Source organism: Falco punctatus, assembly GCF_963210335.1.
Source record: "Falco punctatus genome assembly, chromosome: 1".
NCBI lineage: Eukaryota > Metazoa > Chordata > Aves > Falconiformes > Falconidae > Falco > Falco punctatus.
Window position 1 is genome coordinate 124,183,695 of NC_137580.1, and position 17,607 is coordinate 124,201,301.

General features: G+C 38.4%; 1 protein-coding gene across 4 annotated transcripts in view; it reads left to right on the plus strand.

The window, feature by feature from the left end:
- The window catches only part of CEP112 (centrosomal protein 112), a 175,826-nt gene that overhangs the window by 55,815 nt on the left and 102,404 nt on the right, over window positions 1-17,607 (plus strand). For all 4 annotated transcript variants that reach the window (XM_080388260.1, XM_080388261.1, XM_080388262.1 and 1 more), the window contains 2 exons: window positions 13,662-13,797; window positions 17,095-17,202. In XM_080388260.1, coding sequence (XP_080244386.1) covers window positions 13,662-13,797; window positions 17,095-17,202 — 244 coding nt within the window. The remainder of the gene's footprint in view (window positions 1-13,661; window positions 13,798-17,094; window positions 17,203-17,607) is intronic.

Genomic DNA, 17,607 nt, shown 5'->3' on the forward strand with positions numbered 1-17,607 from the left:
CTAAGGCACACACAGTAAACCTTTAGAAAACAACCTTATCTTCCTTGAGATGGGTGAAAATACAGTTCACAGTCTTCAATAGAAACGACTGGTGGAAGTGCAGCTCAGAATCTAGTGGGTGAATCAGTGATTTCTCATAAAGTACTTTGATCTGAAGGCACTTTGATACCGAAATGGCCACCGGATTATATCTTGAGTAGCTAGTCAGCTGCAGACACATAGTAAGGGAAGTGGCAGGCATTTTAGTGGGTGGTTTTATTATTATTATTCTTTTTTTCAGTGGTGTGACAGCAAACAGCGCTATGGCAGTTTCAAACATATCCACACAGATGCATAATGAAAGTGGTTTGAGGCATTGCGTGGAATAGTAAAATCCACATTACTAGAAGTATTTTTCACTTCAAAAAACATAGTGTTGCCAGAGTTTTAATACTGAATAGGGGTTTAGATAGTTTATGGAAGGGTTGGTTTTTTTTTTCTTCTGAAATTTATGGTAGAAGTATCTGTCAAAAACAAATTTTTGCAAAAGAATTGAATAGCTCTGATACTCATGACTATTGGTGCTGGCTTGTAGATATCAGTTTTATGTTTAGTTTAGCAATGCATGTCATAGGCATTACCTGATAGTGAAAGTCACTATATAGGAAGTGCTCCGAGGGTTTTACTAGAATGTCATTTAAACTGCGTTTGTATAATGACAAAGTACTCTTAAAAAGCTTCTGTGTAATTACTTAGGGGGAAAGGTTGTTTCTCTAATCCCTTCAGTTTGGTTGCATAAAATGTGTCATGAGAGTGGGTTGCGAATAGGCTAAATCTCTGAGGTTCTTATCTCTTACTTTAAGTAAAGGAATAGGAAATAAAGAGGTGTAGTTATATTACAATTTGTCACACTACAGACTGAGTTGAATACAACAGAAAAAAAAAATCTGGAAAAAAAATCTGCATCTATTTGTTCCTGAAGAAGTTACATGGAAGAGAAAGAAAAGGTCATGATGACTTTACACAGCACTTTTACCAGGAGTAGATCTCAACAGGATCTCTTTGTGAAATTTGGATGCCTATTTCTTAAAAATACTTTTTGCCTCCGCTAATATTTTAATATCCAATTCTTTCATAATTTTAATGTAGTAGGCTGTAGGGAAATATTTCCCATTTTATTGAAGAATTGAAATGTAGAAGCTTAGAGAGTTGTGGACATTTAGGGAACTGGAAACTGTCATGGCCTTGAGGTGGTTTATAAATGAAGCTAGGACATGTATGTTAAGGCTTTTTTGTCTGTTTTTACTCATATTTCCATTTCTGTGATCATCTTTGAATCAACTTTAATTACCAGATCATCACTTGAGTAATGTTCCCAACAGTTGTATTGCAGGTGGAGGATTTCTGCACTTTTCCTAAAGACCTGACAAATGGCTCTTTTCCACAATAAGTAATTGTGTTAAGAAAGAAAGGGAAAAAAAAAGTACCTGATCATTATGGTAGAAATGATCAGGATAGACTGTAGTATTTATCACTTACTGTTAATTTTATTGAGTTTAAAATGTTTCTGTGATTAAGCTCCCTTCAGTTTGGACCTGCTTTGCAGTCTCTTGCTGTGTCTGTAAGTAGCAGTTTTTAGTAAATATCTGTCTTAATTACTAAACAAAAGTAGCATTGACCTTGTTTTCATAAAAAGGTGCAAACATTCTGAGCTGTGAATGCTTTAGTTTGAAGTGTCAATCACAAACATGAAGTTACATCTCTTTTCAAGAAATGGTGCACTAAATACTGACCTCTGTTGATGTTAGCCCTCAAAATAAAGATGAACTCCAGCCCTCTGATTGTAGAATTGTTTGAAGGCATACTGAAGGTTCTGTTTTCTTAAAAATAATACCTTTCCTTTTTTATTGTTTCTTTTGGTTCCAAAATAGTAATGTCAACTGCAGACGACCGTCTTCCTAGTCATTGTGAAATTTTCACAAATAATTACAGTAGTAATTTAGTGAAACGCCAGTGACAGTGCATGTTCAATAAGGACTTTGGAGATAAGTATATATTATGTTCAGGATTTAAATACTCAGAATTTACCGTTAGCGTAGTGGTCACAGCAGTAATCCCAAAGGCTTCCAGTGGAAGGATCACAGCCCTGTGCGAGGCAGTATTTGCAGCCAGCAGAAGTGCCTATACTTTAAGGCTGGCCCCATTTATTTCTGATCAACAAAGAAACTTAGAACATTGTTGCTTAAGATTAGCGGTAAAAATCTCTTTTATGGTCCAAACAGTGAGCTGAATGGCCACGTGCGTTATTAGTATTTATATACTCCATCAATGTTCAAGGTATAGTTGCCGGCTTGACCTACATCAAGGAGGATACCAGGTGTACAGGGGGGAATGTTTATTTTGCAGCATTTAGTTTGAAATCCGTGTATATGTTGTTAGTAGTAATATATAAAAATGAAAACATGATGATGAAAACTAAAGATGAAACAGTAAAGAAGGGAGGTTTTGATTGTAAAAGTAAATAGTTATAGTTACAGGGGTTTATGGAACGTGAATACAGCGTATGTTTAGACCATCTCAGTTGTAATGTGGTTGGGGTTTGCCACGTCCGTTTTGGAGTCCATAATACCTTTGTGACTGCGTAGACATAAAGTTGGTCCTTCTTGAGATGGAGATGTTGACGAAATTTTGAACATAGGTAAGAGCTGAGGTTGTTTTGTCACCTGCAGGAAGCGCAGACCACCTTGCTGCTGCTGGCTTCTCAGGGTAACGATTGTGATGGTTCTCGCATATCGGAAATAATTATGAAATCTGATTTAATGCTTTGGGGTTTGCATGTCTCATACACAAACTCGTATTTCTTATGCTTCTGAAGTACAGCTTTCCTGATTTCTTACTCTCCTGTTCTGTGGTGTGACTGAAGGAAACAATTTTTAAAAAGTCATGTTAGGAGAACCGAAATGAAACGCTACTTCTCCAGGTGCTGCATTGTAGTTTAACACTGAAGTGTCAAGCAGCACGTGCACACTATTTACAGTTCAGTGCTTCAAAACAGTCTGCCTCTCAATCTTGGCTTTTTTTTTTTTTTTGAAACCTGCCTATGGAGAGCCAAATCTCAGCACTTTGCAAGTGGTGATGATACAGAGCAAATGTCTAGCAGCTGGTTTATTGAAAGTCACTTAATAAAATTGTTTGTTTACATAAGAAACTAGCAACACCTCTTTTTTTCCATTGCTCCTCTACCCCCTCATCTGAACTTGTTTAAAACTCTTCTGGGGAAGAAAGAGGCTAAATTTCCCAGAAACCAGCAAAGCCGCTCCTATCTATTAGCAGATTTGTATTTTTACAACAGTTTCTAAAGCACGTACGTACAGTTTTCACAGTATTTTGTGATTTGTTTTGGATGGCAGACCAAAACGTTTCAAAGGCCTTTCAACCAAAGGTGTGGTATGAAGGGTGGTGCATGTACGTGTTCAATAAAATACAGAAATGAAAATTATTTACTTTTCTTTTCACAGCTATACTTGTGTACGTGCACATGTTTTCTCTGGAAATCCTTGACATGAAAGTCAAGGAAAAGAAGTTGATTTGTCTTTGGGGATTGGTGCTGTGGAGTTTCCTCACTGTAGACTTGAAAAGACTCCTTTTGTTGCTTTGCATCGTTCCTAGTACGATAGCTGCATCAGTTCTCTAAACCTCCAGATGCTGATGCTAGACTGCTATTTTAAAGGACTTTGCCAAGTGTGCTTCAGTGATACTAATCTATATTTTAAATTCCAATATGTGTATAGTATAGTTGTTACTGCTACGAGGTGTTGTCTCATAGAAGTATCTGATAAAACTGCATTTGCACTTGTATTTACTAAAACAAGTTGGAAAAATGCTGTTTTGGGAAAGAAATTTTTTTTTTGTACCAGTTACTCTTTTTGAAACCTTGGTCATTTCTCTGTTCAAAGAATAAAGAAATAAGTTGCTTCTACTTCTCATCTCTTAGTATGATTTGCCAGTCATTTGGTTGTTCTGAGTTGTTTAGTCCCTTCCTGGCATCGTCACAAGGTAGATGCAGCAATGGAGCTGGAGCTCGTCAGGCTTGTCCTGCGGTTTTAAACTCCATACTGATACTTGTAAAGCCTGAGGAGAATGGCTCTGACATCGCGCTTACTGAAAAGCAGCAGGTAGTGTCAGTACGTTCTGCAAGAAGAAATCTGATTATAATTGTGCTGCAGCCCTGACAAAAGGGATGCTGGATTGCAGCTCCGCAGACGTTCCGTACGTTCCCATCTCTGCTCGGTTTTACTTCCATGGGGCTTCCATCTGGTTTGGACTCTGGTGCAGTGGAATGATTTGAGTTTCCCTGATCCTGTTGTCAGGCTGCCCTGAGTATTTTATTTGATTTTTTAATTCTAAGGCTACTTGTCTGCCTCTGGCAGGTGCTTTGCCAGGTGTTTTCCACAGTTCACCTGTGTTGGTGAGATGAGGACAAGACAAAAATGGCAACAGGGCAAGATGGTCCTTCACAGAATCTTTGTTCTACTTGTTCCTACAGCTGTAGCTGTGTAATGACTCATTTTTCATTGTATAGTTTTCTTTGATATACAAAAAGAAGGCCTGGGTTTGTTTGGTCTGAAAGGCTCTTTTTGCTTTGTTCAGAATACATAAAAATGCATCAAAGTTTAGGACCAAAAGTTTTATGTAAGGGCCTTCTAGTCTTTGAGATTAGTAATGTCTTGCAGAATTCCCATGGTGTTTGTATAATTTTTCTTTTCTCTCTGTAATATCATAAAAGGGACAATGTAAAAAAATGAAGGTACCTAAATTTGAGAGAAATGGTGCACATAGTGCTTCTGAGTGAAGAGGGAAACAGATGAAGGCAAGGATAAATAAAAATGTGAAGATAGATGGCAGAAGGAGATAGAATAAATAGCAGAAAATATAATTTTGTTTTGCAGTTAACAGTTGCATAATTGTTGGATCCCAACATTTTAAAAAAAGTTAAATTTGGACTTTTCAAAATATACAGAAATTATATTTTTAAAACCCTGTGATTTACAATGAATCTTGAGGATTTGATTATGCCTAACCCTTTGAGAACTTCATTTTTAAACAGCTGCTTCTTCAGAATATTATTATATGGTTTGTATTGTATGGACTTCTTGTAGTGATACAGGTCCTAAATGCTGTTGCACACAGAGAAATACAGCTGCATGATAATAATCAATAAAATGATAAACAAATGGAGTGATGGCTTTAACTACAAGTTAATTTTTTTGCTTATTTCTTTTTTCCTTTCTTGCTCCTCTAAGTTGAGTCCAGTTTCTGAATAATTGCTTGTTGTTAATATTTTTAAGTGTAGCTGGTTTCCTGTAGTTAATTCCATTTTTCCTTGAAAATGATGTATTTGTGTGTAGAGGAATTCTTGTAGGAATGGAAAAGCTATTACTATTTAAAGCCGGAAATAATTAAAGAAATATGAGAAGGCATTGTCTTTAATTCCAAATGTTGCAATAAAGAGCAGTTAAGAGTTTATACTTGTTTGTTGTGTTCATCATTTTCTTTTGTTAAAATGTTTAGTGTTGTCTTGTTACAGCAGCTGTAATATGATGAAAAAAGCAAACAGTGATTTAAAAATAGTGGTAATGTTAAGTGGCTGAGGAGTTTGGATATAGTTTTACTCTTTCAAACAGGGCTGTGTGTTTTTGGTAGGTTTTTTTTTTTCTCCTCTAATAATCAGTGGAAAAACAGCCAGCTGTTCTCCACTTGGTGCTCTGTTTGAGCATCTGAAACCTTTTAGAGCAAAAACCAGTCAAAGTTTCCAGCATATTGTAAACATTCCTTTAGCCCTAGTGAACATGCTGACATAACCCTCGCTTTAGGGGGCACAATGTAAAGTATGAACAGGGGACAAAAAAATGTGGTAGCTTTATTTAATAGTCTCACTTAAAAGAAAAAATAAAGTGTTCTATTAACTATTTACAGCCTTTCATTTTCTCTCACCGGTTTCTCTGGAGACCTACTGGCAATGATGAAATATGTATTTAAAGGAAAGCTTCAGTTGTACAAAAAAAAGTTACAGTTGATTTTTAATCCTTGTCTATGGGACTGTTATGTCCCTCAAGATGGTATAGAGGTGTCATGTGACATCTTATTAATGGTATCAACTACGAAAATGTTTCGATGCAATATACAGCTGTATGAAATGAAAAGTATTGCCTTGTGAGATGAAGCGTGCCATGCTATAACACTTAGGTTAGCTGCTGTAAATTGCTGTTCTAGTAATTAATGTAATTAAAGGCTGTAGCTTTTGTCTTCACTAAATGAATATGCAACTAATTAACGTAAATGTCAGAATTGTTCCCTTAGTATTCTGAAAGGCTTCCCTTTCACATTAGTGTATCTTTTAGATTCAGTGCAGCGTATTTCAAGACTACATAATGCCCATAACACTGATGAAATGAGAAGAGCTAAAGAAAGTCCGACAGCTGATTGAATTCGGTTGCTGATTTTCAATGAGCATAAAATGTTTCAGGCTGTCACCTTGTTTGGGTCACTTAAAAACTATCTACAAAAATAGTACAAGGAATAACTTTGTTCCTTTAGTTGTTGTTGCTAGATGATTGCGATTGCTAGACTTCAATTGCACTTGCTGATCTTAAGTTTACTTTTTACATAGTTTGTACAGCTTTCCTCCAGCTTCTTCAAGAACACAACCAGCCTTCACTGAGGAACTGATCTTTTCAAACAGTACTTTTACTGGAAAAAATAGTGTGAAAATCCATGTCCACCATACCAGCCCCTTAGAAACTGATGAGCTGAGTAGATACTCATTGTTACTCTGTTGTCCGTTACAGCATGCATTATTATTATTCTGACTCCTAACCTATAATAGTACAATTATTTTAGCCATAAAAATGGTTACTTTAAATATGTAGAATGACAGAATGAAGACTGTATCCTTGTACCTCCTTGTACAGGCATGCGGCGTGTTTGCTTTTTCGCTTCAAAAACCATTCAAAACTGGTGTGTGCTGGGGTAGCCATCGTTTGAGGGTAGAAGAGAAACAGGATTGGTGGGAAAATATTTTCTTAAAGGCTTTTTGACCCAGGATGTTTTTAGCAGCTGCTCTTTGAACTAATAAACCCGGTGTATTTTTAAGCTGAAGTAATTAGATGTTTCATTTAGAATTCTGTATTGGAAAAACTGGAGGTAGTCTTAATGCTGTCATCTCATCCTTGTCGTCTTTGGCTTGCCAGCCACTGTTGGCTCTGCCACTCATAACACATCTTGGGCTGGTCTTTGTTAGTGTTTAGTGATTCTTCTTGCCTGGCTCTCCTCCCCTGCCTGGTGATCGCTCCCATAGTTTGCCCTTTGGATGGTTTATTTTCTTCACTCTCCACCTTCCTGTGCCGCAGCACTGTGCTCTGATCCCTATCTTTTCGTCCTTTGCCCCTCTTCTCTGGGTATCTCGTGAATCTATTTATTATCTGCGCAGCTGACTTCTGGTCCACCTTTTAATTACAGTCTTGTCTCCTTTTTTCTGAGCCATTATCTGCCCCCGTCTCTCTAATTCTCCCCTCCATGTTCTCCTTGTTGAGGTTTAGCTGTCATCTCAGCATGTTAAAGCCATGACTATTAATCTCTGTTCTAATCCTCCTCTCTTGATAACTGAGCCTCTGTGGCCTTTCATATATGTGCTGTATCTAAATCTTGGAGACTGTTTCTGCAGTGTTGAGTGAAATTATAACGTTTTCCTTTCCAGCCACATTTACACCACTTGCCCAGCCTTTTAACCCACATCTCATTCATCATTTTGCAGTTCGTTTTTATTCTGTTTGCATAGCACCTAGCACAACAGTACCTTGTCATTATTATAATGAGAAATAGTTATAATAATTATTAGTGTGTTTAACCAATGTCTAGTTAATTTGTGAGCCACTAATTTTGAGTGTAATGCATTATTCTTCTTATTTCACAGAAGTGTGATACTCCACACGTGGAATATTATTTACTCTAAATTAACAGCTTTAAGTAGTGGTTTAATATGTTGATGTTATCTCTTGATTCATTTAAAATGTAAGTATATAGTTTAAAATAATAATTGAATTGTAAATATCATTCCATGTTACAGCTTACTTGAAGGCATGCAGACCAGCTTTTTGACGTTAACATCTCAAATTATGCAAGCTGTAAACAATTTATAAGTGGATTTGTGCTTTTTCTCATAAAGACGAGTTCATCTTATACTTAAAATCAGGGAATGAAAGATGAAATTGTTCTCTAGTTTATATTTTTGGTGTTATTTCTTTGAAATGATGAAACAAGTTAGAATGCTTTCTAACAACTTCGAAATATTAAAGTGCCCAGGGACAGGATAGGGATGATGTTTTGAAGGCAATAAATATTTCAGCTTCACATTTCAGTCTTTCTTCTTTGTTCCTTTGATCTGCCTTTGGTTTAGTTATCATTCCGCTTGAATGACTTCACACTGTCTTCTTTCCTCTCCACACCAGAGAAGTGTTCCGCACATATTCCATATGTTTGGGTGCCCGTGTTGTAGGCGCGCCCTCGCTGCTGCTCGTTGTTTGCGGGCGATAACTGTCCCTACAAGCCAGATGCTCTAACCACAGCTGCGATGGGTGCGTTGGGGCCCACTATGGAACGGGTACAAAAAGCTGTTACTTCTCTATCACGGTTGGTTAAAAATAGTAGAGCAGGAAAAGTAACATCAGGGTTTGTGTATTTCAAAGAATCGCTATTACTACTGAAGCATTTCCCTGTAACAGTAAACTAAACCAGTAACCCCATCTTTCTACAAACATGGTACTTCAGGCCTTAATACATTATTTATGTAGTTGAAATAGTCTGCATTCTGGAAATTAAATTAAAGGAGCTGTTGCGTGGAGTGTTTTTTAGTGGTTGTCGCACTCAGCTAACACGTGGTGTCGTGGATCTTGCATTTGGCTGAAAACTGATGAACTGCTGCGTTCGCGTGGAGTCCTGCCGGCATCGGGGCACCTCTGTGTGAGAGCCTCCGAGATCGGGGCAGGATCATGGCTTCACATATTTCCGTACACAAAATCTTATATATGCGTCCGCATACTGGATGGATACTCGTGTTTTCTGTAGCTTTTAGACAAAAGACGCTAAAGTAAATTTTCTGAATTTTGCTTTTGCAGGGGAAGATTGTGTATGTTTTGATGGAGGTTATGTTTTTAGCTGCTTGATAATCTGTGCATTATGTTGTCTAGCAAGTTGTGTTCTCCTTTGGGAACATGTGCTTATTTAGTTTTTTTAAAATCTAAATGGACTATACAAATCGCGATAACTGATTTTGTTTCAACACAGCTTAGTAAAAGAGTCAAATTTCTTATGTCAAGAAATAAAAAGGAAAGCTGCTTAGAAACAAACCCAGCAATATTCTTCCTCAGCTGCCTTCCAGTGCATGAGTAGTTTGCAGTTTGGGTAGCGAAACTGTTTTCCCTCAGCGATGTTAGTATTTGGGGAGGAGAGGAAGGAGTGGGCAAAGACTTGTGTAAGTGCAGCAAATCCAAATACGTAGGATCAGCGTATATATGTAATGCAGCATCACTGGGGCAATCCGCAGGAGAACCTGGCCTTTCCGAGCAGGTCACCAATGGAAGATCTCAGCTTCATCACTGGGGCTGAAGGCTCAGCCCTTTCTCTGCTTTTCCCGTAACTCAGCCTCATAGAGCAAGATTTGTTTTGCTCTACAAACATAAACCCAGAGTCGTACTGACCTGTGGTAGACTTAGACAAGAGATAAAGCCTTCCCCTCTTGCGGAATCCATCAGAATCTAAGCTTCAGAAGCTTATTCCGTGGCAAAATGTATCCTTAGCATAGAAATTCCTTGCTCTGCTCCAGCAGTCGGGAAACAACGGTGCGTTTGGACACGAGCAGCTTTTCGCTGCTGCCAGCAGTATTTGAAAACCTGGCAAAGAATTTGCATAATCACGAATTAAAGCCTGGTATAATTTTTATAAGAACGTATCAGGAGTTTCACCATCTAGTTATTTTTCACATCACTGACAAGCTCTCTAAACTACACACAGGGAGCTTGTGTGCAGATTTGCTGACGGGATGTGAAACTCGCTGTCCACGAGTTGTCCACAGGTAGCTTGTGGAGGTACTCATTTTGTACGTGTGTGTGCCTACATGCCATCTGAAATGTTTTAATTTGTTGGAGAGGTTGAGACCAAGACAGGTGCATCTCCTGCTGTTGTTTGCTGTTGGTGAGCCCTTGCTTTCCTATGGCGAGAACCCTGTGAGTAACCGTGCCAGTTCGTACTACATTTGCTGGGACATCTTGAGTTGAACCTCTCCTGTAAGTCAAGGGATTGCCCTGTGTTTCAGGAACTTGACTTGCAATGTTGTGATGCCTTACTGTTGTTTCGTTGTTACCTCTTGGAAGACATTTTACGAAGCAAGGAAAATATTGATGATAAAGCATGGAGAGGAAGTGTGTAAGATGTTTGTATTCGCTATTTATCAGTACACTTCAGAGCGCTGCTTTCTGAAATTGCAATTCTGGACTTCACAGTCAACTTGCACTGAGATGTTTGTGCTGTCTAAGATTGCTAATTCTGTTGCCGTATCCTTTATACACTGAAACAAAAGGAATTTGCTGCTTTTTAAATTGGGGCCAAAGAGTAAATTCACCCTATTTTTATATTCAAGCCGGCTCAGCTTTAGGGGATTTACGTGATGTAATTGTATTGTATTCAGCCCCACAACTAGTCCAACTGAAAAAAATAATCTTCAAAGTGAATATTTTAGTGCTTCATGCAAGGCACATTGCTCAGTGTCTTGGGGAAAAAGAAAAAAAAAAGTAAAGCTTTTCTTATATTTGTGAACTGTGGCCCATTGTTGTACATGTTTTCTAAGCTTCTGTACAAATCTTAACTGCACAAAAAGTAGAGAGAGCTAGCTCACACATCCTTAAAAATGAAGTTTTATTCCTGGTTATAATGAGAAGTTGCGTTTATTCATGGGATTAAGGCCTTAAAAGAAAGGAAGGTACACAAAACTAGATTCCTAAAAGTTTACATCATAATATTTCAAAATAAAAATACATTCCGAAGGAAGAAGATGCATACATTTGGAGGCTTACTGTGAGCGCAGGGACCAACATCTTGTCCTTCTATATTTGGATTTGTTGCATTTCCATTTGACTGGACCAAAAATGTTGTTCCAATGTCTCTTGACGTCAGCAGTGTGGATATGCTTGAATACGCTTTGGGTTTTGGTTTTGTTTCCAGCGTGGAGTGCAAGTCTTAGATGTATTTTGCAGGGAGGGAGATTTGCTACCCAGTGCCCGTAACTGGATGAAGGTTCTTTGGGAGGAGAAGTTGAGGTTTTCCCCTCTCGGTGTTTCCTCCGAGGTGGAGCAGGTGGGTAGTGCTCTGCTGTGAACCGTGCTGCTGCCCGTCCCATCTTCCCTTCCAGGATGCTGAGCCCTACGTAGGTCTCGGAAGATAGCTCAGCCTCTTACGTATTCTTTACTGTGAACTGCTGGTAGACTTTGTTCTGGGAGAGAGGAGCGGCGTGCTCACCATCATTCAGTATCAAACAGCTATTAACACAAAAATTTCTATATTTATCAGCTCTGCAGTAGGTGGGTTTTGGGGGGATAACTGAGCCAAATGCCTTTGCAGTAGCATTGATGCAGAACGAGCTCACCAGACAGTTCAGATCAGTTTTCGCTCTGGAAGCATCGTTGGTGTGCCCATTCTGAGAAATGTCTGAGGGGTTTTGTGCTTTCAATTTTGATCTTTTGGATCCTTGGTAGTAGAAATTTAAATCCCACACATGCTTTTTACCAGTTGAATTTAGATGGTGGGGGCGGGGATGTTGCTTTTGGTGGTGTTGGTTTTTTGCTGTGTGATTTTTATTGTCTTGTAAATGAATGGAGAATATAGTAGCTTAGATTAATATACAGATATGCTCCTCATCAAAGGAGTTTAGAAAATGGAATTGCTGAGGCAGTAGAAATAAAGCATATCTGTGTAGGGGTGATGGACGCTCTTTGGCAAATCTGAATAAATAAATTTGCACAGTTTTCTATGAACACAAAACCAACCCCCCTAAAGAATTATCACCAAAAATGTGACACAGGATTTTGTTCTGGTTTGCTCCAGTTTCTGCTAGGTAAGGGAAGGTATTTTCCTTTTTCTGTCTCCTTAGGTCTCAATTATTTTGTCAGCTGTGAGTAAGGTACCAAAATCAAATTTAAAAAAAAAAAAATATGCATAATGAAAAAACTAGAAAAGTAGACAGTAATACACTTAGGGCTTGTGGCATTTCTTTGATCTCCCTGCTAATAGAATTACCCTGCCCTCCTACACTGCAAACAGATGCTTTGTGAAGATGCAGGATTATGTTCTTTGTCCCATTGTCAGTCTGGTATGGAAACCACAGAAGAGGATGTGAATACTGTAACTTTGGGCCTGGCAGCTTCCTGACCTTTATAAAAGGCTTGCTCAGGGCTGTAATAGCTAGTTGAGTGCTGGCAAGGTGACAGACTAGATGCATTAGCTGGTCTTTTCCGTCTCTTATGTGTCAGGTTCTTTGTTTTATATGGAAATAATTTCTGTCAAAATGGGAAATTTGTCATGAGGTACTTCCTCTGCCTGTAAAATGAAAATGTCAACCACAGGTCTGTCTGAATGTGTCTTCTGTTACAAACCACTGGTGGAGCCAGCTTTGTCCATTGATATCACTGTCACGTTCCCCGGTGTTTTAACGCAAAGTCAGGCTTCTCCACTGACCTGCAGTAATAGAAACATGTAACAGAGTTAATAACGCTGCCTGATTGTTTCCTATGGGAGGAATCACATCAGATTTTCCTAAATATTTACAATTTATCAGAATTCTGGTTTGCGATGTGTCAATATGGTGGATGTCTATTTATTAGATATGTGTATGTGTACATATATATGTGCATGTACATAAAATGTTATACATGCATTCCTATTGTTATGCTATGATGTCTGGAGAAGCCCAACCTGATTTCTATATGTGTATTGACTTTAATATGTCAGATAGTATAGGCTGTTAATATGAAATATCTTTTGCATAACGATTTCACATCTGTCATTACTTTAAAGGCTGAATAGATATTACAGCATTACGGGTTTCTAATAGATTAAGAAGGTACCATATGTCACACGTTGCCCTGCTTTGCATTTTGATGTGTGTCAAGCAGTGAATAATCCTGCATCTTGTCTGAAGAAAGATGGCACTGGGATAATCTTTTTGTTTGTTTCTTCTAATGGGAGAAGATGATGCTACTAAAAGGAATTCATTGCAATATGGGGGGGGGGGGGGGGCGGGCAATATACTTTTAAAGGTGAGATTAAAGACAGGGGCTGATGCAGCGGGTAGTAAACCATTCGAGTCGGCGCAGACTTTGAAGATGGAGGTGTTCTCGTCAGCTGTGAACGCCGTGTTTAGGCGTGCAAAATTCAGTAAGAGAAAGCGAAAATAACTCCAGCCTTCTAGTCCTTTCTTCAAAGTATTGCGAAGGGAAGTTTGGCAGGAGCTGGGACAGGAAATTGAAATCTGAATACTATTTTATACTGATAGGGTTAAAGGCCTCTCTTTTACACTGGCACACTTGTTCTTTTATTTGATACTTGAACTCTGAAAATTTTCTGTGACTTTCTAGGGAGAAGGAGGAGCAGCTGACTCGGGTGACAGAGGTACAGAGGCTGCAGGCCCAGCAGGCAGATGCTGCCCTGGAGGAGTTTAAGCGGCAGGTGGAGCTGAACTCAGAAAAAGTCTATGCTGAAATGAAACAGCAGGTGAGAAGGTCACAATGCCAGCCTTTCTGAAACTCTGTCTCAGTAGGATAGCATATTCTGATCTTATAATGCCAGAAACATGCTTCACTTGAGAGTGCTACATCAAAATCTTTCACAATGTAGTGTCTTTGCTAGCAAGTCAAAAAGGGATGTTAGCAGTTGTTTCATCTTTTTAACAAAGGCAGAATTGTCATTGTTATAAAGGTATCTGCGGTTATGATACTGATTAGGGATTTTTCAGGAGTGAGAGTATAAAGTGTTAGTTTATACACCCCCGTGGAACAACGTTTGTAATTTTCCACTTAAATGTCTGTCTCTTCCTACTCTTTTTGGAACGACTCTGTCTTCCCTTAATGAGGTCTTGTAATCAGTTTGAGCCTAAACAGGGGCAGAGCTGTTTTGGCTGCTGGCAGGCATGTGCGGAGGACAGAAAAATCCCTTTTTCTGTCCCTGAAAACTAGTAGCAGGCCTTTATGTAAAGAGATTTTAGCGTCTTAAATTCCTTATGGAGCAAACAATAGTTAAACCATTGTCCTGGGGGTTTTACAAATGCAGCACAGTAAAGGAAATAAAGAACAAGCGACAGGTGATGAAAAAGAAGGAGAGCGGGGGGAGTTTTTCCTTCGCTTGCTCACGCGGTCAAAATCGCAATACGTGACTCGGGTTCTAGTTCTACCTGACCATATACTCAGTTTGCCAACCTCACCCATCATAACCAAACTCGCTGCTGACAGTAGGATGCTGCAATCAGACTCTAATGGATTTCTAAAGATGCTGCCTTATAACTAAACAAATTCTCTTTTTGTTGTTCTTGTGAAGTTTTCCTTCTGAAAATCTTAAACAAAAGCGAGAAATTAACTAAGGCATTACTGATAGTTTTAAGACCTACGCCAACAGCAAATAATGTAATTTGAAAATTAAAAAAAGCAAGAACAAACATAAAGGCAAGATTTGTTCTGCAAACTAGACCCATAAGGGCAATACAACAAATCCTACAATTTTAATCACATTTTCTGTGCTGTGAGACTCTCCTCCAACTTCTTCACGATGACTTAAAGTAATGTCTTATTTCTGCTCCAAAAAGGATATGGTCTAATTCTATAAAGACTAATAATAGTTTCATTCACTTAAAAAAAAAAAATCCAAACTAAAAGAAATATGCAAAATTATTTGGAAAACTTAAAGTAACTTGTCATTTTAAAAAAGACTGCAGGTTTCATTTAGAATATTGCTGTGTTTTGAAAAAATTTGAAAACACATTTTGCTGGACTCCCAAGAATCAGCCACAGGCTCATTTTTTCCCTACTTGCATGCTAAAATATAGAAATAGTAAATTGTATTGTATGATTGAGCAGTACTGTTCTACAGGAACCGAGGTTCAAGGAAATACATCAAAGAAACACTACTGAGGCTGTCTTCATAGCTTTGTCCTTTCTCATTCTTCTGCATGCACATACTCTTTAGATAAATCACCTGTTAGACTGTAACATTGGAAAATTCTGTTTTTTGTGGTTAGGTGGAATGTATTACTTACAAAACCTGTAGTAGCTATAGCAACACTGGACTTTTAACTACGCTAGAAATACTGGGCTTCTAAAACTGTGTTTTGGTGTGTGGTAAAGTTAATTATGAAAATAAGCAGGATGGGGTCCGGCATTTTCAGTTCTTGTAATCAATATTTGATTCGTTAGTTTGGCTCCGTCGTTTTTTTGCCATCTGCTTCCTATTTTGTCAAGCTTGTGATTATTCAGTCACCTGATGCCCGTGATGGGCAAGTGGTACGTTTAAAACTGTAAGATCTGCATTTTTTTCCTAATAGAAACTAGCAAAAAGACAAACAATGCATAGGTTATGTCATGGTACTTTAGAATTAGTGTTTCCTGGGTTTGGCAAATAATGATCAAGAGACCTCGCTGCGCTTGTAGGAAATATATGAATGTGACCTAATGAATAAAGCACAAAAGCCCATAGATTTAAAGCATCTTTGCACATGTTTTGACTATTTCGCTTTTTAGAATATTTTCATTCTCTTAAAAAAAAACAAACAAACAAAAAAAAAAAAAAAAAACCCAAAACCCAACCAAAACCCAAAATAAAAATGCTTAAATAAAGTAACAAGATCTTTTATTTTCCTGTTTTTTATTGAGCTGAATAAAATGTGGCTATGGACATGCAATATGACTAAGTTTGGAGGTGGAAGAAATTATCTGTAAAAATATTCATTGAAGTCCCGTTTTCTTAAGTAGCGGATAGTAGCGGTGAGGTTCAGAAGCTACTGCAAGGATAACCTGTTCCTTTCTATTCTGTTTTTCCACTTTTGCTCTGGCCAACTATTCCTAGTCCTGTATCTTCCTTTCTTGCTGCAGTATTTTCCAATGAAATGCTCTTCCCACTCCGAGTAATGACTTTTCTCCTCTTTCCCTGGCTTAGAAGTGATGTCCAGGCCGACTGGCAAAGACATCTGTTGAAGACAGAACATTCCCTCAGGCCAAACAGGATTTTGGCTTGTGGTTCAGGAATTCATGCGTTTCTTCTTTTGGTGCAGCAGATGGACTTGCAGCGGCGCTGGTCCTCCTGACAGCTACACCCTTTCCCTCTCTTCTTTAGGGAGACGCTTTATTTCCTGCTCGTGCTGGGACCCAGATCTAAAAGTAATTGATGAGTACGCACCACAGCATAGTACTATATATATGTTCCCCTGGAAACACGCCTGATGCACAGCTAACAGTTGTGCTTTTGATACAAAAGCCTTTGTTAATTGAGTTATGAAACCGCTTCCTTGATGCTGGGTGCTGGAATCTGTGGGACTCATTATTCACAGGCGATGACTATCTTCAGAGAGCTTCACTTGCAGCCAAATAATTCTCTTTTAAGTTATTTTACTTATTTAATGTAAACTTACTTTATATGTGTAGCTTGTGCACTGACTCACACATGATTTCCCTTGAATTTCCACCGGCAATATATTTTTGAGTGAATATATTTGAGTCTTAAATAGATCTAGAAAAAAGTATTCACTTAATTTTGATGGGGTGTTCGCTACTGTTAAGTGAAAAACTGAGCCAATATTTTGTCGTCAGGGAGTGACATGGTATAGGCGATCACTATATCCTGAAGTAACTAATAATCCTGTAGCGATTTAATATTAATTTTCACTGCATACAAATAGTGTTGTTATCATTCTCAGCAAGTTATGCTCACCTCTCTGATGGTTTGCAAACAACTGCAGAAACATCAAAACGTTTCAAGCTATGCCTTTAAAAAAAAATTAAATATTCCCTTTCTTTTACCATGTAGATGGAAAAGGTTGAAGCAGATCTAAGCAGATCAAAATCGCTCCGTGAAAAGCAATCCAAAGAATTCTCCTGGCAATTGGAAGAGCTCAAGCAAAGATACGAGCAACAGGTCAGTCAGTTTGCTCCTTCAGGTGCAGGGGAGGAGGGACGTCTTTCCATGCAGCTGTAGGTTGGTTCCTGTGGCAGGCTTAATCCTGTCCTCGTTGAGCCCTGCTATTCTTTGTATAAAGGCAAAATTTATAGGTGTGCAGAACTTATGTACTGGGGGATGGAGGGGGAAGAGTCTACATAAAAATATTTTTGTTTCCTCATTGCAATCCTGTGTACCTCCGACTCTTTCAGATTGTTTCCCAGGCTTACAGGTGGCAACACCTATTTTCATAATGGCCAGATGAAATTTTTTTAACGTGTTATCTGTTTTTCTTCTTGTCAAGAAACAGCGTTTTATTCTTTTTATCATTTTTAACATGGGGAGTGTTCATATGAATGCTTGTTTTGGCTGGCTGATAACGTT